Source organism: Amia ocellicauda, chromosome 19 (genome assembly GCF_036373705.1).
Source record: "Amia ocellicauda isolate fAmiCal2 chromosome 19, fAmiCal2.hap1, whole genome shotgun sequence".
Taxonomy (NCBI): domain Eukaryota; kingdom Metazoa; phylum Chordata; class Actinopteri; order Amiiformes; family Amiidae; genus Amia; species Amia ocellicauda.
The window spans coordinates 26079955-26102927 of NC_089868.1; the positions used below are offsets into that span (position 1 = coordinate 26079955).

Genomic DNA, 22973 nt, shown 5'->3' on the forward strand with positions numbered 1-22973 from the left:
TGGGGTGGTGGTCAGGGCTCTGGACTCTGGTGTGGAGGGGTGTGGGTTCAGTCCCCATGTGGGGGGCACCACTGTTGTACCCTTGATCAAGGGACTTTACCTAGACTAATGCCTAGCTGTATGAATGGGTACAAATGTGAAAATAATGTGATATGTCACCCTGGATAAGGGTGTCTGCTAAGAAATTGGGTAATAATAATAATAATAATCCATACACACTCACTCTCAATTAATCCACTCACACTCACTCTCACTTCACGATCCAGCCCTGAACACACGCAATGGGTGACACAACAGTTTTAATTGACAGTTTTTATTCCAAGTAAAGTTGTTGACAAGTGACAGAGCTGGTGTCCCTGCTGAGCGAGACGCGGGTCTGAGCCGCAGACAGGAGCTGCCCTTCAGAGACGCAGGACAGAGAAGAGAAGGGAGGGAGCATGGGGGGGAAGAGGGACGACCGTCTTCTCCAGCTGGACCCCTCACCAACTCCTTAATTACTCGATTGACTTCTGCACGGCTCAGATAAGCAATCAAGCAGGCAGCAGCTCGGTGTAGTACATCTCTCGCTCAGTGGGGGGGGCTCAGTGACAGCAGTGCTTGACCCCCCAGCCCAGCAGGGTTCTGCCGAAGTCCACCGACAGACCCACCAGCCCCAACAGCGCCAGGTTCCCGAACAGCCCAAACCTACGCTTCTCGGGGTCTGTGGGGACAAGACAGATGTGCTGAGAGTCGAGGGCACAGGGAGAGATAGGGAGACGTACACAACGAGAGAGGGACATAGGGAGACAGGTACTCAACGAGAGAGAGGGACAGAGGGAGACGTACACAACGAGAGAGAGAGGGACGGAGGGAGACGTACACAACGAGAGAGAGGGACAGAGGGAGACGTACACAACGAGAGAGAGGGACAGAGGGAGACGTACACAACAAGAGAGAGGGACAGAGGGAGACGTACACAACGAGAGAGAGAGGGACATAGGGAGATGTACACAACGAGAGAGAGGGACAGAGGGAGACGTACACAACGAGAGAGGGACGGAGGGAGACGTACACAACGAGAGAGGGACGGAGGGAGACGTACACAACGAGAGAGAGAGGGACATAGGGAGATGTACACAACAAGAGAGGGACGGAGGGAGACAGGTACACAGGGAGAGATAGGGAGACGTACACAACGAGAGAGGGACATAGGGAGACAGGTACTCAACGAGAGAGAGGGACAGAGGGAGACGTACACAACGAGAGAGAGAGGGACGGAGGGAGACGTACACAACGAGAGAGAGGGACAGAGGGAGACGTACACAACAAGAGAGAGGGACAGAGGGAGACGTACACAACGAGAGAGAGAGGGACATAGGGAGATGTACACAACGAGAGAGAGAGGGACATAGGGAGACAGGTACTCAACGAGAGAGAGGGACAGAGGGAGACGTACACAACGAGAGAGAGGGACGGAGGGAGACGTACACAACGAGAGAGAGGGACAGAGGGAGACGTACACAACGAGAGAGAGGGACAGAGGGAGACGTACACAACGAGAGAGAGGGACAGAAGGAGACGTACACAACAAGAGAGAGGGACAGAGGGAGACGTACACAACGAGAGAGAGAGGGACATAGGGAGATGTACACAACAAGAGAGGGACGGAGGGAGACAGGTACACAGGGAGAGATAGGGAGACGTACACAATGAGAGAGAGGGACAGAAGGAGACGTACACAACAAGAGAGAGGGACAGAGGGAGACGTACACAACGAGAGAGAGAGGGACATAGGGAGATGTACACAACAAGAGAGGGACGGAGGGAGACAGGTACACAGAGAGACATAGGGAGACGTACACAACAGAAAGATAGAGGAGACGGACACTTGTGTCACTCTGGTGGCAGACGCTTCTCACCTCCAGTGGAGTATCCATGCGCGAACACCTCCCGGCCCACGGTCCAGGTCAGCCCCAGTGCGCTGGCCGCACGCTGCAACAACACGGCACAGCGTTCAGCACACGACACGCACGTAACACATACACACACACGCAGCACTCGGTGTGCAATACACGACACTCAAAGCTCAGTGCTCAGGGAAAGAGGAAGACGGGACAGCAGTGTGGAGAGACAGGGGACAGCTGTGCGGAGAGACAGTAAATCGGTACTTTCGAGACAGTAAAGTGCAGTACTCACTGGGCTATGAATGCCCGCCATGACCAGGAAGAACAGGAACGCAGGGTAGGACTCCAGGCTGTGGAGAGACACACAGGGGCTTCACAACACTGCCACACACACGGGAGATACCTGAGCAGGACATACACGGCTTCATCGCGAGGATGCAAGGAGAGGCACGGGAGCGAGGGGCGTATGTGAAACGGGGGTCCGCATCCCTACGTACGTGTTCTGGTGAGCGCGCTGGATGCAGTTGAAGATCTTGCCGTTCTCCGGGTCGTCGCTGTACATCTGAGGGTACTGAGGGACAGGGGGGGTGTTAGGCTTCTTATTGGTGTGGATTTGTGAGGCTCTCACACGGTTAAGACTGAAGCGTACATCTGCGGTTTACCGAGCGCTCACTGCTCTGGCAACACGGAGGTCACCCAGTCAGGACATTAATTACATCAAACTGAACTGAACTGAGAGAGACAGAGAGAGAGAGATCTCTTCCTTATTACTCTTTATTACTATTTATTACTCTATGGCTATACTATGATCGGTCATGCCAATAAAGCACCTTTTGAATTTGAATTTAAGAGAGAGAGGAGAGAGAGAGACAGGCGCTCACTCCCCCCGTCCACTCACTTCCACATGGTACTTCTTGCGGGCTTTGCCAACGTTGATGGTCAGGTGGGCGACCATGACGAAGCTGGCGGCGCCCGTCAGAACCACATAACCAAACTCCTTTGATAGCACCACCATCACGACTGCACCTGAGAGAGAGAAAGTGAAAGAGACAGACTGAGGGGTCAGCACAGGCAGAGGGGGAAGGACACATTGTGTTCTCTATACGACAAATGACGTGTTTGTCTCTTAAGAAGATGCCGTGCGGAGTGGGGGGGGGGGCACTGATTTACATTAGTGAAATATCGAGTAGTGCTTAATAATAGAAATACACTGACGATGAGCGCCATGCAGCCGCGTCGGGGTTCGTGTGGGGAAATGCCCCTGTCGTCTAGACTGATGTACGTCATACTGCGTGAGAACGACACGCGCATTCTGAGAACAATGACATGTTCCTATTGTTTTAAATCATACAAACAAAGTAATACAAGCCGGAGTAAATACGCGCACTTGCACAATCAGCGTGTCCTCTATCCGCGGCTCGACCGGCAGGCTGTGCAGCAGTGAGGGGTCCCCCCGGAAACAAGAGCTGGCAATGCGCTCGGTGTCCCCCGACCCGACCCGAGCCGAACCGAGCCGAGCCGAGGAGCCCGGCTGTCCGCTCAAGGACAGTGTCCGACCTGGGCTGTAAGGACGCCGCTCACACGGCCGAAGCTGGGCGGTGGCGCTATGTGCCCCGCAGTGCTGCGCTGGTACCGCAGTGTGAGTGATCACCCTCCCTCGTCATGATGAACCGGACCGGTCCTGTGGTCCGGCGGGTCGCTCTCACCTGTGCGTGTCTGGGGGTCTCGGTAAAGATGGGCGACTCTCTCAGGCTCAGGCTCGTCTCTGCCTCTGCGAGAGGGGCGGCGCTGTGACTATGGCAGCCGGGAGAGGGCGTGGTGTCGCCGGGTATCCAGGCCACAGTTCAGCCGGTAACAATACGAGTTTACTGCCGTTGGGGCGCGGCGGGGCTGGGCTGCCCTGACAGTCAACACTGCAGTGTGTCATATTAACACAGCCTGGCAGGAAGTACCTGAGCCCACAGGATCCCAGCACACAGGGCAGGGGAGTGCAGTGCAGGGTAGGGGAGTGCAGTACAGGGGCAGGGGAGTGCAGTACAGGGTAGGGGAGTGCAGTACAGGGGCAGGGGAGGGAGTGCAGTACAGGGGCAGGGGAGTGCAGTACAGGGGAGGGAGTGCAGTACAGGGGCAGGGGAGGGAGTGCAGTACAGGGGCAGGGGAGGGAGTGCAGTACAGGGGCAGGGGAGTGCAGTACAGGGGCAGGGGAGTGCAGTACAGGGTAGGGGACTGCAGTACAGGGTAGGAGAGTGCAGTATGGGGCAGCAGAGATCACAGTGATGTAATTTTTCTTATTTCAGTTTATTCTGTTGCACTAATAAAGAAGAGTAGCACTATAAAAAAGTGTTTTTCACAATAGTAACCCCACGGTGTTTGTGTGTGCTGTAAATTGATTACTATTGTAAGGCGTGAGAGCAGTGTCTGCTGTGAGCTCGGCCCTGGCGTGTGTCTCAGAAGAGGCAGGAGTGCGGAGAGCTGCACACAGGGGGAGCGCGCTGACCGTGACACTGGGGACGCAGCGCACCGTGGGAGCGGCCAGCGTCTCTGCCGCTCCTGGCAAACGGGCGATTCACACCGAACACCGTGGGGCCGAAGCTGCGGGCTGTGCTGAGCTGCTGCGGTATTGTTCTTCACAGGGCGTCTGTCAGTGAGTCCGTTATTGGCTCAGTCTCAGCATCTCTCTCTCATGTTCTCTGCTTCTCTTCTTCTCTCAGTTTCTCAGCGTCTCCATCCTCTCTTATGTTCTCAGCATGTCTTTCTCTCCCTCCCTTTCTCACTAAGTCCACCCCCTCCCCATCCCCTTCAGTTCACTCACGCTGGGCTCTCAGATGCTTAATTGGTGCACTAATTGAACGAGTGCATTTGCCTGGTTAGAGCCGCTCCAGTGTTCCTCCACAGCTCAGCACAGCAGCGGTGTCGTTCCAGTTTCCAGGTGCTGTGAAATCAGCGACTGTTAAAGAGGCGCACAGGCAGACGAGTTGCTTAATTAAGGGGTGCAATGGAAGGGGGGCAGCAGGCTCCCAGGAGCGTGGGACAGGGGCGCAGTGGAGTGTGTGTAGAGGAGTAGTATGTTGGACTCAACTGTGCACATTCATCTTCTCATTCCCCTCTCGCTCCCTCCCCCTCCTGCTCCCTTTTTCATGCTTTCCCTGCCTCCCCTGCTCTCTCTCTCTCTCTCTCTCTCTCTCCCTCCCTCCCCCACTCACGCTCCCTCTCTCACAGGTGTGTTCTGTGCCCGCAGTACAGACAGCCGGCCGCCAGCCCGGAGACTGAGAGCCACTCCAGAGCCCACCTGCGCACACCCACTGTCTGCCTGTTGAGTTTGACTCTCAAAGCTTTTAAAACACGTCACTTTAAATGCACAACACGCAGTGAAGAGAAAAACACAGAGCACAGCACAGTACATTAGGGTACAGTATAACACAAAGCACAGCACAGTAAAGCACAGTACAGTACACACCATACCGCACAGCAATTCAGAGTTACACGCTGTATTTCAGTTGCGTCGTTTGTGACTCCAGCACTTGCAGAACAGCCAGTGTGTGTGTTCGCACACGTTTGGGTCGAAACGCAACCCACAGCACTGCTGTTCTGTGGGGGGAGGGTCACAATTCGCCCATCCACCACTAGATGGCGACACACCCACAGGCAGCTGCAGTTCTGTGAGAGTCTCCCGGTCCGATCCCGAGCCCCGAGTCCTCAGCTGAACCGAATCCACAACCGTTTCACAGCCGAGAACAATGTAAACAATGTAAACAGATCAGCGTTGCACTGGGGGGGACAGCTGTTCCAGAGACTGGGTGGGGGGGGGGGTGACATCAGCTGATTGAAAAAACTGTTTTTTTGATTGAAGAATTATGGATTACCTAAATAATTTGTGAAATAAAGTAAGAAAGATGTGTGAGTGTGTGGGTGTGTCTCTGAGTGTGTGTCGTGTGTGTGTCTGTGTGAGTGTTATTCAGGCCGTCTGTCCCTGCAGCTCCCTCCCCTCGGGTATCCGTCTATATGCCTGAATCAGCACTCTCCTGGTGCAGAGACACAGGCAGCGCTGCCTCATTAACATCCCAGCGCACCCCTCCGACACCCTGAGCAAAAACAGCACACAGCTGCCTCTGAGGAGCCCAGCGTAGCCCAGCCCAGCACAGCACACTACAACACACTACAGCACACTGACACACAGCCCAGCACACTACAGCACAGCACACCCCAGTCCAGCCCAGGCCAGCACACTACAACACAGCACAGTAAACCCCAGCACAGCCCAGCACAGCACACTACAGCACAACACAGCCTAGCGCACTGTCAGGTTGCTGTGCTGTGTGTCAGTGTGTTATGCCATGTGTCAGTGTGTTCCCCAGTGTGTCAGGCCCAGTCAGTGCGCCGCTGATGACTGAGGGCTGTGTTTGTTAGTGTGCAACCTCCGCGTCACTCGCTGCTTCTCTCTCTGCCAGCCTGCTGCCCAACAACCCGCTGACCTCCACACGACCTCTGTGGTACACAGCCACGCCAGACTCACGTCCCCCCGACCGCGGACAGACAATTTTCCCCGACCCCACCGAGAGCAAATAAAGGCGGGGAGGAGAGGAGGAGAGCAGCTGGGCAGAGTGGAGTGCGAACGAGGGCATGAAAGGAGGGCAGAGGAGGAGAGGGGAACAGGAGGGAGGAGAGAGGAGAGGAAGAGTGGGAGAGGTGTGTGTGTGTGTGGACGGGCTGCAGAGCCCAGTGTCAGCGAGGCATCGGGGAGCGCAGAGAGGGAGAGGGAGGGAGATCTGGGAGTAATTTATTTCTGCTGCTGTTTGTTTCTCGTGCTCCTCAGAAACACGCGGCGTCCCGAGGCGGCTGTGAATCAGCCCAGATGCCGCCGCCGGCCAGGGGCTGGTGTTATGTGAGCGCAGACAACACCGCTCTGCCAGCCCTGCACAGCTCAGCACAGGGAGGCCGGGCCCTTTTTCCTCTCACCTATTTATACATTTTATATGTGTTCTGTATATAGATACAGTATGTACATATTGTCATTTACCTCATTCGCAGCCTGTGGTGCTGTCCTGGATGAACAGGCTATGGTAGTGGCACCCTCACCCCCTCACCCAGCCAGTGCCAGCCCGTGGGCCCGTGGGGTCAGAAACCCAGTCTGTCAACACTGAAGGCAATAAGCCTAAATCTATCATTTCTGTGTGTATAAAAATGATTAAGAAAAATGCTGTTGTGGTTGAACTTTTACAGCCACAGCACCTGACTGTTATCCCTGCAGGGGGGTGAGCCCAGCGCTGGGGGCAGTGTCTGTGTCTCCTGCACCGGTGGGGGCCTGGGATCAATCCTCAGGGGGATTGCACACACACGCACACACACACGCACTCTTTCTCTCTCTCGAGCACACGCACGCAGACTCACACCGACACAGGGAGACAGATCAATCAATAAGTAATAGGGTGGTGTGGTGCGCGGTGCGCGGTGTGTGTGAGGCGGCCGGCGCCCTGACAGACGACACCCCCATTAAATAGTAAAGCGGCGGAGCAGCACGCTGCCTGGCCCTGCTGGCCAGCTGACACTCGACACGCTGGGGCCAGGCCAGGAAGGAAAGTGACACTAACGACACGCACGCACACATCCCTGCTCCCTGTCTGCCCCGTGCTCACACTGGGGCACTGATCCTGCCCCACAGCACCCTGCACACTGCCCCCCGCCCTCCAGGCCTCCCCTGCAATGCAATTTAAACAAAATTATAAATGCACTTATGGAATCCCACATGCACACACACACATGCATGTACACAATCATGCACACACACGCACACACACAGCACATCTCTACAGATCACGCTTTGCTCTCTGTATGAAACATGCCCTGTGAATGTTAATGCTCATGCTAATGTTAACAGTTATGCTCTCAGAGTGGGTAATTGTTCTGCTGTGCATTACCCCCCCGGGAGCCGAGAGCATGGCCCCCGGAACGAGCGGTGGCCGCCAGGGCCGGGGCGGTGCTCTCAGGTGTGCTCTGTGGGTGGCGGTGCAGGGAGGGCAGGGAGGGCAGGCCCGGCGTGGCTGCCTCACCGCCCGCTGATTCACTGCGGGCCCGGCCGGCACCGCGGCTCTGAGCTGAACGCTTTGATGTCTGTCTTCAAAGCTGCTGCGCTGAGGAAGAGTTTGTTCAGTGAATCATCGCTCTGCAAAAACTGCTGCTCATTGTGGAATTAAGAGTTATCACCCAGTCTGTAGCTGAACAGGAGACACACACATATATAGAATAAATGTGTGTGTGGATATGTGTACATGCGTGTGTCTTTTATCTTTGTGTGTATGTGGGGACTATTTTTCTGTGTGCACTGTTGAACAGTGTGTGTGTCTGTGTGAATGTCTTTGTGTGTGCCTGTTTCTGTGTGTATGTCTGCATTTGTATGTCTATTTGTATGTGTGTGTGTATTTGTGAGAGTCTGTGTGTGTCACACACTCACACGGACACACTCACATCTATTGATGTGTGTCTGTGAGCGTGTGTATCTGTATGTGTCTTGGTGTGTGTGTACATGTATGCATGTATGTGTTTGTGTATGAACCTCCCTCACATTATCATGTATATAATGCCACACTAGTGCAGACAGCATGCAGAGTCGCTGCTCTATAAGCCGCTGCAAATCCGAGAGCGCAGAGGATTATTGTGCTCGTTATGAACGACAGACGATTGACAGGCAGACGAGCACCGGCACTATCCCACATCGCACACTCCCACCCACCGGGCCGGTCCAGGTGTGCCTGCAGCGGGCCGGTCCGGACGGACTGTCACACTGACCCGACCAGCGTTATCAGTGTGTTTTTCAAGAGGTGTCATAAATACACCTGCTGACGTCACGGTTGCACGTTGACAGTCGATTGTGTGACAGCGGGTCACTGGATCAGTGACAGCGCCGTGTGTCCGTGTGTCCGCCCGCAGGTACCGCACACACAGGACGACACAGACACACTCACAGTGTCCCTCTCTGCCTCTCTAGCCCGCGATCTCTCTCTCTCCCTCTCTCTCTCCCTCTCTCTCTCTCCCTCTCTCCCTCTCTCTCTCTCTCTCAGACACTCAGCGCAGAGACCAGCGCACACACTCTCACAGCGAGAGAAGAGACAGGCTGTCTCCCGACCACAGGCAAGGACGCACGCAATATCTCCCTACTGAGGAAAGGAAAGGGGGGAGAGGAGAGATGAAAACGAGAGAGAGAAAGAAAGGCAACTAGACATCGGAGGAGTGTGTTGTGCTGCGGACTCACAGTGGGACTGCACTTCCACGGGCGGGCAGGGAATCAGCCGCCACAGCAGTTTCAAACTATACAGGGAAAAAGGACAAGAGGAGAGGGTGCAGAAAGAAAGAGAAAGAAAAGGGAAGACAGCCTGTAACGGGCACGGAGCAATGGGCGCATAGGGCTCTGCCAGGCAACTGAGCTGTCAGAGGTGCAGCACAGGACGGACCCGCCACCCGTCCACCTCCCAGTGAGCCGCAGCGCTGGGCTGGACAGCTGCTCATCACAGGACAACTCGGATAATAGTCCCCAACCACAGAAACCAGAACCGGCCACCACCACAGCAGCAGCGGCCGCGATAACAACGCACATCAATGAAGGATGCCGGAGAGGGCTCGGGCACCGGCCGGCCGGAGTTCATGAAGCCCTCGGTGGCACCATGCGCCTTCTCCCGGAGCCCAGCGCCCAGTCTCTGCGGCTGATCTGCCTGCTGATTTTTGTGATGGGGGTGGCCCCGTCCCCGGCGCTGACGGCCGGCTGCCCGGACCGCTGCGTGTGCGACGACCAGCTGGTGGTCCAGTGCTCCGGCCAGCAGCTCACCGACCTGCCCGTGGACATGCCGCTCGCCACCCGGCAGCTCATCATCTCCAACAACCGCATCAAGGAGCTGCCGGCGCTGCAGCTCAACTACTTGTCCGACCTGGTGTACCTGGACTGCAGCAACAACTCTCTGACGGAGATCTCCGAGTCCACCTTCGGCAACCTCCGCAAGCTCGCCTACCTGGACCTGTCCTTCAACGCGCTGGCGCAGGTGGACGACAGGACGTTCGGGCCGCTGGCCAGCCTGGTGATGCTGCGCATGACGGACAACCCGGGCCTGGCCGACATCCACCCGGAGGCCTTCGCGGACAACGCGGCGCTGCAGGTGCTGGACGTGAGCCGCAACAACCTGACCTCCCTGAACATCAGCTCCCTGATCGGCCTGCCGGCGCTGCGCTCGCTGGGGCTCAGCGGGAACCCGTGGCGCTGCGACTGCGACGCCGAGGACCTGTGCCTGTGGGTGCAGATCGAGGGCTTCAAGTTCCAAGGTGAGCCGTGGCTTCCTGGTGTGCACTTTCTTCTTCTTCTTCTTCTTCTTCTTCTTCTTCTTCTTCTTCTTCTTCTTCTTCTTCTTCTTCTTCTGTTTATGAAACTACTCAGTATTCATCATCCATACCTTCCTTCCCCTCTCCACATATCTCCCCCTCCCTCTCACCCTCTCTCCCCTCCCTCTCTCAGTGACCTCTGTGCTGCTTTGCTCATCCCTGACTGCCCACATTTAGCCATCATTGTCTGTGGGAGAAGAAGCAGAAAGGAAAGCACAGTTTTTGAAACACCGTATTTCTATTTTTGAGTGTGCAGAGGTGTTACACTCTGGATTAGTGTGTAGCGTAGCTGCTACAGAGACACACGGCGTGGTGTGGGGGCGTGCCGCAGTCACGGGGGGCTTGTGCCAGGTGTGGGGGTGTGCTACGGTGCAGTGTAGGGGCCACACGCCTGGCTGCTCAGCCGTCAGGGCAATGCAGGTGCTGAGGTGACAGCAGCGGGATGTGTGGCACAGTTTCCTCAATGGCTCTGCGTCACTGGGGCGGCCTGGGCTGCTCCCACCACGATACGCACACACACACACACACAAACACACACTCTGCACAATAAAAACAGTTCAGACAGGTGCACACACACACACACACACACACACTGACTGTGAATTCATGAAGTCATGTGTGTATGTTTGCTCTGGTGCATGTGTTGTCTCCTGTGTTGTGTATTTTGTACATCATTCAGAGTCTGTTTACCCATTGTGCTCTTGAACTGTCCTTGGAAGTTCCTGATAGTAAGCCAGCAGATTTAGACACACAAACACAGAAACAAACATACAGACAGGCAGGCAGGCAGACATACACACACACGCACATACACACACACACACAAACACACACAAACAGACAGACAGACAGGCAGGCAGAGTCACACAGAGAAACACAGAGAGAGTCACACACACAAAAACAACAGGCGGACAGACAGACACTGCAGACTCATTTACTGTCAGGGCCAGTGAAGAGAGGACACATACTCCCACAGAGGACAGGCCTGCCGCTCAGCAGCTCTTATCAGATAAAGCAGTGCGGTCTGACAGTCCCAGCCACACGCCACCGCAGGTCCCAGGGACACTCCCCACCGCGCCGGTGCTCTCCCTCGTTTCCTCCCTTTGCTTGCATTCACTGTGCTTTTCCACGGCCGGTGTCAGGGATTGCTGTGCATCTCTGTGCCTTCACACGCTCTTTACTGCGGTGTGTAATGTAATAACAACAGTGGCAGTGCTGCCGTGCAGAAACTGTTGGTTGCGGTGCGTCTCCGCGGTGGCAGGTGAGGGTGCAGCCGGCCGCGGTGGCGGGGCACGGAGAGCAGTGAGTCAGAGCTGTGGGGCCGCGGTGCAGTACAGAGATCACAGAGCTGCAGGCGCACGGCTGGCAGAGAGACTGGTGCATGACAGGACAGTCACTGGACTCATAACCGCAACGAAAACACTCATCATAACTATAGTTTTCTATACTGAGCGCTTTCCATGTTATGAAAATCACAAAGCGCCCTACGATTTCAATCGTAAAATCAGTAAAAAGGGATCCAGGCATTCATAATAATAAACACACACTGCACACTGCACACTACAGACACACTGCATACTGCACACTACAGACACAGTGCACACTGCACACTACAGACACACTGCACACACACTGCACACTACAGACACAGTGCACACTGCACACTACAGACACACTGCATACTGCACACTACAGACACAGTGCACACTGCACACTACAGACACACTGCACACACACTGCACACTACAGACACACTGCATACTGCACACTACAGACACAGTGCACACTGCACACTACAGACACACTGCACACACACTGCACACTACAGACACAGTGCACACTGCACACTACAGACACACTGCACACACACTGCACACTACAGACACACTGCATACTGCACACTACAGACACAGTGCACACTGCACACTACAGACACACTGCACACACACTGCACACTACAGACACAGTGCACACTGCACACTACAGACACAGTGCACACTGCACACTACAGACACACTGCACACACACTGCACACTACAGACACAGTGCACACTGCACACTACAGACACACTGCACACACACTGCACACTACAGACACAGTGCACACTGCACACTACAGACACAGTGCACACTGCACACTACAGACACACTGCACACACACTGCACACTACAGACACAGTGCACACTGCACACTACAGACACAGTGCACACTGCACACTACAGACACACTGCACACACACTGCACACTACAGACACAGTGCACACTGCACACTACAGACACAGTGCACACACTGCACACTACAGACACAGTGCACACTGCACACTACAGATACACTGCACACTGCACACTACAGACACAGTGCACACTGCACACTACAGACACTGCACACACACTGCACACTACAGACACACTGCACACTACAGACACACTGCACACACACTGCACACTACAGACACACTGCAACACACACTGCACACTACATACACACTGCACACTGCACACTACAGAGACACTGCACACACACTGCACACTACAGACACACTGCACACTGCACACTACAGATACACTGCACACTACAGACACAGTGCACACTGCACACTACAGACACACTGCACACACACTGCACACTACAGACACACTGCACACACACTGCACACTACAGACACACTGCACACACACTGCACACACACTGCACACTACAAACACACTGCACACACACTGCACACTTGCACACTACAGACACTGCACACTACAGACACACTGCACACTACAGACACACTGCACACACACTGCACACTACAGACACACTGCACACTGCACACTTGCACACTACAGACACACTGCACACTACAGACACACTGCACACTGCACGCACACTACACACTACAGACACACTGCACACTGCACACTACAGACACACTGCACACTGCACGCACACTACACACTACAGACACACTGCACACACACTGCACACTACAAACACACTGCACACACACTGCACACTACAAACACACTGCACACACACTGCACACTACAAACACACTGCACACACACTGCACACTACAAACACACTGCACGCACACTGCACACTACAAACACACTGCACGCACACTGCACAGTCCTGGAGCCGAGTGCACTAGGGCTGTGTGGGCCAGTGCAGGGCTGTGTGAGTAATTCACTGCATCGTATTTAGTGAGTGCAGCAGGATGAGAGCTAGTGTCTCTCGTGGAAGAGGCAGCCAGGGAGGCCCGGGGCGCAGCAGAGCAGTCACTCCATAACCGAGCCAGCCATCACAGATGTCACACCCTATTATTATTCTCCAGAGCCGTCTTGTCGTAAGACCAAAGAAATACAATAATGTGGGGTAGTGGGGAGACGTGGAGACAGCAAACAACAGTGAATCAGCCGTGCAGCGGAGGGTGAAGCACACACTCATGCATACTTATACACACGCACACACACACACACATGCACGCACATGTCCAGTCCTGTCTGGCTGGGGCCTCGGATCAGTCAGGGAGATCACAACACGGAGCACAGAGACCAGCGCACTCTGGGCTTGCCGGGTCGGGGGCAGCTGCTCCGCTTGTGTCACACTCACTCTGTTTTCCTCTTCAGTACTTCAGGAGATTAAGGGTTCTGCCAAAAGCACCTGACACACACACTGCAGTCCCCACAGTACGCCCTGTGACAAATAATTTTAGGTAAGTGTACATTAGTATTCCTGTAATATGCTTGTAGTAAACTTAAAGTGATCTCGTAGCCGGAGTGTTTTTTGTAGTGAAGGGGAAAGCTGCTGTAATGAAACGCTGAAGTTATTCAACACCGAGGAGCGGATTATGCAACCGCCCCACTGGACTCCTCTTCCATTTCACGCTGGGATCTGTATCAGCCCAGTAGCAGCCTGTGGACTCCAGAGCGACAGCCGTGTTTGAACAGCGTTGAGACCACGCTTCAGAGTGGCCCCACGCGGGGGTGCGGGAGCGGAGAGCTGCTCCCGGGCCGTGTGTGGAGCGTGCCGGGCCGGGCCTGCGCCCCTGCGCCCCTGCGCCCCTCTGCACCCCAGGGAGGACTGTAACAGTAGAGTCCGGGGCGCTGGCGTCAGAGCTCTGACGTCACCGCAGTGTCCAGTGCGCCGACATTCTAGAACTCGGCAGCAGCGGAACCCAAGACCTCGGTGACGCGAGCCGGGCTGTGAGTGACAGAGGCCGAGGTCGGCGTGTCTGACTGAGCGCTGCCGCGTGAGCCGCCAGGTCACGTGTGCTGCGGGGCGCCGCGCCGGGGGCCGCTCGTGATGAAGGCGCTATATTGTTCGGTATCGTACAGAGCCGGGCTGGGGCAGGGCAAGGATACAGATTAATGTGTTGTCGTGAAAGGCACTATATAAACACCAGCGTTGTGGTTTGTAATTGTTGTGGTTGTTGTAGCTGTTGGGATGTGGTTGTTGATGTGGTTGTGGTTGTTGTGGTTGTGATTGTTGTGGTTATTGATGTGGTTGTGATCATTGTGGTTGTTGTTGTTGTTGTTGTTGTGGTTGTGATTGTTGTTGTGGTTGTTGTGGTTGTGATTGTTGTGGTTATTGATGTGGTTGTGATTGTTGTGGTTGTTGTTGTTATTGATGTGGTTGTGATTGTTGTGGTTATTGATGTGGTTGTGATTGTTGTGGTTGTTGTTGTTATTGATGTGGTTGTGGTTGTTCTGGTTGTTGAGGTTGTTGTTGTTGTTGTTGATGTGGTTGTGATTATTGTGGTAGAGGATGGTTGTTGAGGTTGTTGTGGTTGTTGTTGTTATTGATGTGGTTGTGATTGTTGTGGTTGTTGTTGTTATTGATGTGGTTGTGGTTGTTCTGGTTGTTGAGGTTGTTGTTGTTGTTGTTGTTGATGTGGTTGTGATTATTGTGGTAGAGGATGGTTGTTGAGGTTGTTGTGGTTGTTGTTGTTATTGATGTGGTTGTGATTGTTGTGGTTGTTGTTGTTATTGATGTGGTTGTGGTTGTTCTGGTTGTTGAGGTTGTTGTTGTTGTTGTTGTTGATGTGGTTGTGATTATTGTGGTAGAGGATGGTTGTTGAGGTTGTTGTGGTTGTTGTTGTTATTGATGTGGTTGTGATTGTTGTGGTTGTTGTTGTTGTTGATGTGGTTGTGATTGTTCTGGTTGTTGAGGTTGTTGTTGTTGTTGATGTGGTTGTGATTGTTCTGGTTGTTGAGGTTGTTGTTGTTGTTGATGTGGTTGTGGTTGTTGAGGTTGTTGTGGTTGTTGAGGTTGTTGTTGTGGCTGTTGTGTTTTTGGTGGTTGTTGTAATTGTTGTGGTTGTTGATGTTGTTGAAGATGTTGATGTGTTTATTGTGGGAATCCCCACCAGCTCCCCATATAACTGACTGCCAGTGACAATCTGCTTGGCAATTCCTGTGTTGTTCACCAAGAGGTTGACGGTGATAACAGCATATGCAGTACACTCTCACTGCACTGTCCGCGTTGTGTAGTGTTGTGTTGTGAGGGTGAGTCTGTTTCCCAGGTGGCAGGGCTCTGTGCCAGGGCAGGGTGGGAGAGGGGTATCTGAGAAGGAGGAGAGTTAAAAATTCATAGAGCTGGAAAGAACAGGAGAGGAGAGAGAGACAAACGCAACACTGACAGAGAGAGAGAGAGTTAGAGAGAGATAAAGAGAGAGAGCCAGGGAGAGAGGGAAAAGAGAGGGAGAGGAGTCAGACAGAGAGAGAGAGAGGGAGAGAGGCAGGCAGAGCGGCCCAGAGAGAGAGGTTGAGATGTGGACAGGGAGGCAGAGCGATGGGAAGGAGCCTCAGTGACACACACAAGGTGCTGCTCAGTGTGTCGGTGCCGGGTGAGTCCCACTGGCCTGGGCAGCACCGAGCAGTGCTGGGACTGCGGGTCCTGCTCTCACCGCACAGGGCATCACTGGTGTCACCGCTGGGCAGCTCTATGAAGGTTAGAAGGATGGCGCTGCCATTCTCCCAGCCCTGGGCATCAAATACCCTACTCTCTCTCTCTCTCTCTCTCCCCCTCTCGTATGGCAGTAGTGAAAGTGACAGTGTGGCTATACTTGGATCTCCAGCTTCCTCGTGCTGCCCAGAGCCAGGTGAGCAGCGGCGCCTGGTCCAGGATGGGCGTGTCTGGTTAGGGCCGCCCACGCATGATCCTTGTGTGTAGCTGGCCGTCCCCGCCCCTCTGCTGTCCCGCTTCTCTGCCCTGCTCACCTGACCTCTCTTCAGCTGACACTCACACTGCCATGGCGTCTCTCTCTGTCTCCCAGGCCAGGGCCTCTGGCGGACTAAGTATTCCCCTCTCCCTCGCTCTCTCTCTCTCCGTTTGTCCCTGTGTGACGCTGGGGAGAGCCCGGCCCGTCTCCTCTCGCTGGGGTTGTGAGTCAGCGGTGACTCCGGGGAGCCTTGTTGAAACCAGCGTTATTTTTAGCTGGGATGTTAATCAGCGATGACTGTTTTACTTAAATACTCCTCAGCTTCCGCACCGCCAGCCCCTCTGCTGTGCCCGTGTGTGGTTTGGCATAGTGATGTCACTGCCCGGCCCACTTCCCTGGCCGCTCCTCACCCAGCCGGTTCATCCCAGCGTATTTGGGCTGGGTGGCTCGTAGCTGGACACTCTGGAGCCTTCCTTCCTCTCCTTCTTTTCCTCCGCCTCCTCTTCCTTCCCCTCCTTCTCTTCTTCCTCCTCCTCTTACTACCTTTTCTACTTTTCCTCCTCTTCCTTCCTCTCATTCTCTTCCTCCTCATCGTCTTCCTTCCTCTCCTTCTCTTCCTCCTCCTCCTCTTCCTTCTTGTTCTTCTTAATGATAAACACATGCGATTACATAAGAGAGTGGCGTTGCGCTATAAATAGCCGTGTTTAGCGCTCGGTTCAGACAAGCATGTGAAGAGAGCCCCGCAGCCCCGATATCGCTGGGCTCTTCTGCATATAGAGCGGGAGCGGAGGGGTGGGAAGGGCAGTTTAACGCTGGGATTAAACACCGGAGGGGCATTTGTCACCTCCGCCAGGGCAGAGAGGGGGTTCGGTGACAGAACAGGAAGTGGGAGAAGAGAGAACAAACAAGAACAAGCTGGGGCTGGCAGGGGTTCGGAGGGGGCACGGCATTGTGTATGTGTGTCAGATATGGGGGGGGGGCTACTCTTTAAATGTCCTATTTATGGCGCCTTGCTTTCCGTGTTGTCACTCCTGGTTGTTTCAAGGTGGCATTCCAGTGGGGGGGCCGTCAGTGTGAATAGCTGGCACATTAGCTGCTGTTACTGTTGTTGTTGCTGTTGCTGTTGTACGGTGAGAACAACAGACACACACAGACACAGAGACACAGACACACACACACACACACACACATCCACACACACACATCCACACACACACACACACACAGACACAGAGACACAGACACACATCCACACACAGACACACACAGACACAGAGACACAGACACACACACACACACACACACATCCACACACAGACACACACATCCACACACAGACACACACAGACACACACACACACACACACACACACACATCCACACACACACACACACACACATCCACACACACACACACACAGACACAGAGACACAGACACACACACACACACACACACACACACACACATCCACACACAGACACACATCCACACACAGACACACACAGGCACACACACACACACACACACACATCCACACACACACACACACACACACACAGACACAGAGACACAGACACACACACACACACAGACACACACACACACATCCACACACAGACACACACAGACACATCCACACACAGACACACACAGACACACACACACACACACACATCCACACACAAACACACATCCACACACAGACACAGAGACACAGACACACACACACACACACACACACATCCACACACATCCACACACACACACACACATCCACACACAGACACAGACACACACACACACACACATCCACACACATCCACACACAGACACAGACACACACACACACAAACACACATCCACACACAGACACAGACACAGACACACACACACACACAAACACACATCCACACACAGACACACACACACACACAGACACACACACACACACAGACACAGACACAGACACAGACACACACACAGACACACACACACACACAGACACACACACACACATCCACACACATCCACACACAGACACACACACACACACATCCACACACAGACACAGAGACACAGACACACACACACACACACAAACACACATCCACACACAGACACAGAGACACAGACACACACACACACACACACACACATCCACACACATCCACACACACACACACACACAAACACACATCCACACACACACATCCACACACAGACACAGACACACACACACACACATCCACACACATCCACACACAGACACAGACACACACACACACACACACACAACACACATCCACACACAGACACACACAGACACAGAGACACACACACACACACACACACACATCCACACACATCCACACACATCCACACACACACACACACACAAACACACATCCACACACAGACACACACAGACACAGAGACACAGACACACACACACACACACACACACATCCACACACAGACACACACACACACACACACATCTACACACAGACACACACACACACACACACACACACACACACATCCACACACATCCACACACACACACAAACACACATCCACACACAGACACACACACAAACACACATCCACACACACACACACAAACACACACAAACACACAGCCACACACAGACACACACACACACACATCCACACACACACACACACAGACACACACACACACACACACACACACACACATCCACACACAGACACACACATCCACACACAGACACACATAAACACACATCCACACACAGACACAGACACACACATCCACACACACACACACACACACACACACACATCCACACACAGACACACACATCCACACACAGACACACATAAACACACATCCACACACAGACACACACAAACACACATCCACACACAGACACAGACACAGACACACACATACACACACACAAACAGACACACACAGAGACACACATCCACCGGCGTTGTTGTGAGTTGTGTAACTGTGTGGTCAAACATGGACGCAAATCCTGCAGACGGAGTTATTTATATTGGGGCCGCACGTGATACACTCTGCTGCAAATTCAGCAAGAAATAAAAAAGAACAAAGATTCTCTCCAGCCTCTCTGTCTGAGTCTCTGTCTATCCGTCTCTCTCTCTTTCTTTGTATCTCTCTCTCCTGCTCCCTCTCTCCACTGCTCGGGAGGGATTATCCGCTTACAGCCCATAGGCCGGCCGGGTAACCAGGCTGGAGGGAGGGAGCGTTTCTCCGTCTCCTCTCACTCCCTGTGCCCTGTGCTCTTCTCTGTCCTCTACCGAAGGGCGCGTGTCCTGCACCGCTCTGCCCCCTCCGAGCTGCCCCTGCTGTCCTCTGGCACGGCCTCATCCCGCGTCGCGCTGCGCTCGGCCCGTCCTACCCACTCATCCGTCCCAGGACCCCTCCAGCGCTGTGTCCTGTTTGTGTGTTTGCTTGTTTGTTTGAAAGTAAACCACAGTGTAGTCAGGCAGTCAGTGTGTCGCTCAGTGAGGGATTCAGTCAGTAAGTCCATCTGTCAGTCCATCAGTGTGTCAGAGAGTCAGTCACACACACACACTGACACTGTAGATCAGTATGGCACAACAATACGATACAAGTCAGTGTTATACAGTCTGACAGACTCCACATTCGCTCATCGTGCCGTGTCTGGGAGTCCCTCTGCAGTTGTGCGTCGCTCCTGCTCCTGAAGGAGAGAACAGACAATTACTGTGTGTGCCGGGGGGGCGGGGGTGGACACAGGAAGGACAAACGCAATTAAGCATGCAACACAACCCTCGCACTGCGAGGAGCCGCACACAGCTGACAGGACCGTGACGTCGGAGTGAGCACAGCGCCGGCCCCACAGCACACACACACACACACACACACACACACTAACCATACTCACACACACTACACACACTCACACACACACACACACACACACACACACACTCACACACAAAAACACTCACACTCACACGCACTCACACACACACACACACACACACACACTAAACACACACACACGCAGACACACACACACACACACACACACACACTAAACATACTCACACACACTACACACACCCACACACACACACACACACACACACACACACACAGTCACACTATACATACTCACACACACTACACACACACACTAAACACACACACACACGCACACACACGCACACACACTAAACACACACACACACTAAACACATACACTAAACACATACACACACTCACACACACACCCACACACACTAAACACACACATGCACACGCACACACACACTAAACACACACACATGAACACACACACTCATGCACACACACACACACACACACACACACACTCCTTTTCTCAGCTGTGGTTTCTAACCCTCTCTCTCTCGCTCTCTCTCGGCGGGTGCAGACGAGTCAAGGACGCTGTGCCGGGGGCCCCCTGCTCTCACCGGGCACCGGCTGGCGGAGGTGGGTCTGCGGCTGCGGCTGGACTGCCACCAGGCCCTGGGCTACTGGGACTACCTCTTCTTCATTGGCATTGGCTTCGTCATCTTCTCGGCGGGCACGGTGTCGGCCTGGGTCATGGGTGTGCTCATGGTGCTGTACGAGCGCTACGACAAGAGGAAGATGGATGAGAACGACGACGAGGAGGATGACGGCGGCGGGTGTGGGGGCGGCAGGCACTCGTCGTGCGGGCACTCGGGGGGCGGGCACTCGGGGGGCGGGCACTCGGGGGGCAGCCAGGGCAACGGGGACCTCACCAAGCCCGTCCTGGAGGTCTGAGCCGAGCCGAGCCGAGACCCCCGCCCTCCCCTCTCTCACGCATGCTCTGTGGATACCCCACCCCCTCACAGCACTAACCCCCTGCAGCTCCTCCGGTGGCACGAACTGGAGCTGCACCTGTGCCGTGGGGGGGTCTGTCCTGGGGGTCCTGGGGACAGGGATGTGGGGTGGTCTGTGAACAAGCTTTGTACAGACAGGAGTTTATGTGTGTTCGGGGGCTGGTGTGTGTGTGGGGGGGTGGGGGGCTGTGGGGGCCTGAGGGAGGAGTGCGGCCTCCCTGATGCCCAGCAGCACCCTGGGGCGGCCCAGCGCCGGCGGCCGCCTGCTTCCCCTCCTGCTCTGGAGGTCCGCCGGCTCAGTCTGCTTCATTGGACCGGTCTCATGCTCAGCTCAGCGCACAGGGCAGCCTGCTCTCCCAGTGGGGCGTCCGATTGGCTAACTGGCTGAGAGAGTGGAGAGTGTGACTGCCTTCTCACGCCAGGCAGTCGGCCCATCGGAGCCCCCCGAGACCCTGAGCCCCCTGAGCCAGCCCCGCCTCCGAGTTCCCACCCACAGCGTCCGTGCCGTCTGTGAAACACAATTACAACCAGGGAGACGAGCTGCCCACCCCAGCCGGGCTCGCCTGACTCCTGCCCCCCCCGTGACCTGGCTCACCAGAGCACACCCGGGTGATTCAGACTGACTGACCCCAGTAGGTGAATCTGTGAAGTGCTTTGGGGCAAGCGCTGGGGGGCAGGCACTCTGGCTTGTGTGTGTGAGTGTGTGTGTGTGTGTTGTCAATGTTTTAAGCTGTGTAGATCTGGCCAAGCACCTGCTCTGAGTGTGTGTGTGTGTGTGTGTGTGTGTGTGGTGAGGGGGTTGGTCCCTAGTTCAATTTTGTGTTATCCCCTGAATATAGCACTTAAATTCCACACACACTCTCTCTCTCTACACACACACTCCTCAGCAATAAACTCTGAAAGGAGGAGGAAGAGCAGGGGACAGGTTTTATTTTCCCTCGCTCTCTGTCTCTCTCTCTCTCTCTCTCTGTCTTTCTCTCTCTCTCTCTCTTACTTTTTAATTTTCCAATGAGAACGTGAGCCTTTGGGGGGCAGGGGCGAGTGGGGGGCGCTGGGCTCACAGGCTAGCACAGGCCGGGGGGGTCCAGGGAATCAAACGTGACTCTTCTCACTAGCAAAGCAATAATCAGTGGCCTGGACAGCACCCCCTGCAGGCAGAGCCCCACGTCACAACACAGCCTCGCGTCAGAAGACAAACCCCCTCCGCCACTGCTGCGTGTGCGTGTGCGTGCGTGTGTGTGTTTTTGACTTGTGGCCTCTCGGGGGCTCGTGGCTCCGGGCTCCCTGCTCTCTCCCTCGCTGTGGAGAAACGTGCTTTATACAGCAATCGCCACGCAAGATCACACACGCTACTCAACAACAGTAATAATAATACCATGAAATGTATGTATATTTTTCTATCGCTCTGACAGTCACAGAGGCTGCCTCTCAGCTCATGCACTTTATTTTGCAGTCGATGTGTCTCTGAGGGCCAGAGCGACTCCCCGCCCAGGGCCCGTCTGCACAGAGGAACGACCTGGTCTCTGGCAGCGGCTGAGCTCTGGCCTGGTCTCCTGGGTCAGAGTCTGGGTCTCGCCCGGGCACGGTCACCCAAGCGCCGTAATCCGCGCTGACAGGGCCGGCAGCAGGTGCGGGCTGCAATGGGAGAGCGGCTTTGGGCAGGAAGTGGGGGGCCGTGCGGAATGCTCGTAGGTGATCCCTCAGCACA

At 54.6% G+C, this 22973-nt stretch overlaps 2 protein-coding genes across 3 annotated transcripts; one reads left to right on the top strand and one right to left on the bottom strand.

The window, feature by feature from the left end:
* Nucleotides 1-297: 297 nt before the first annotated feature.
* Nucleotides 298-3733, bottom strand: mgst3a (microsomal glutathione S-transferase 3a). Of its 2 annotated transcripts, none has more exons than XM_066692245.1 (6): nt 3590-3733; nt 2782-2909; nt 2381-2454; nt 2176-2233; nt 1899-1971; nt 298-700 (listed from the first exon to the last, which is right to left on the bottom strand). In XM_066692245.1, the coding sequence occupies exons 2-6, from the start codon at nt 2896-2898 to the stop codon at nt 582-584; spliced, it is 441 nt and encodes a 146-aa protein (XP_066548342.1). In that variant the 5' UTR covers nt 2899-2909; nt 3590-3733; the 3' UTR covers nt 298-581. The 2 variants fall into 2 exon arrangements, with proteins under 2 accessions (XP_066548342.1, XP_066548343.1); XM_066692246.1 differs by lacking the exon at nt 3590-3733 and adding an exon at nt 3271-3292.
* A 5230-nt stretch (nt 3734-8963) lies between these two features.
* On the top strand, nt 8964-21367 carry lrrc52 (leucine rich repeat containing 52). Its single transcript, XM_066692036.1, has 2 exons — nt 8964-10187; nt 20833-21367. Exons 1-2 carry the CDS (start codon nt 9539-9541, stop codon nt 21204-21206), a joined length of 1023 nt encoding a protein of 340 aa, XP_066548133.1. The 5' UTR covers nt 8964-9538; the 3' UTR covers nt 21207-21367.
* The last annotated feature ends 1606 nt before the right edge of the window (nt 21368-22973 follow it).

Coding starts and splice junctions, on each gene's coding strand:
- mgst3a (XM_066692245.1), bottom strand. CDS start 2,898: ATGGTGGTGCTATCAAAGGAGTTTGGTTATGTGGTTCTGACGGGCGCC. Junction 2,455..2,781: donor GCAAGAAGTACCATGTGGAA/GTGAGTGGACGG, acceptor CCTGTCCCTCAG/TACCCTCAGATGTACAGCGA. Junction 1,972..2,175: donor TGGCGGGCATTCATAGCCCA/GTGAGTACTGCA, acceptor GTGTTGTTGCAG/CGTGCGGCCAGCGCACTGGG.
- lrrc52 (XM_066692036.1), top strand. CDS start 9,539: ATGCGCCTTCTCCCGGAGCCCAGCGCCCAGTCTCTGCGGCTGATCTGC. Junction 10,188..20,832: donor CGAGGGCTTCAAGTTCCAAG/GTGAGCCGTGGC, acceptor CGGCGGGTGCAG/ACGAGTCAAGGACGCTGTGC.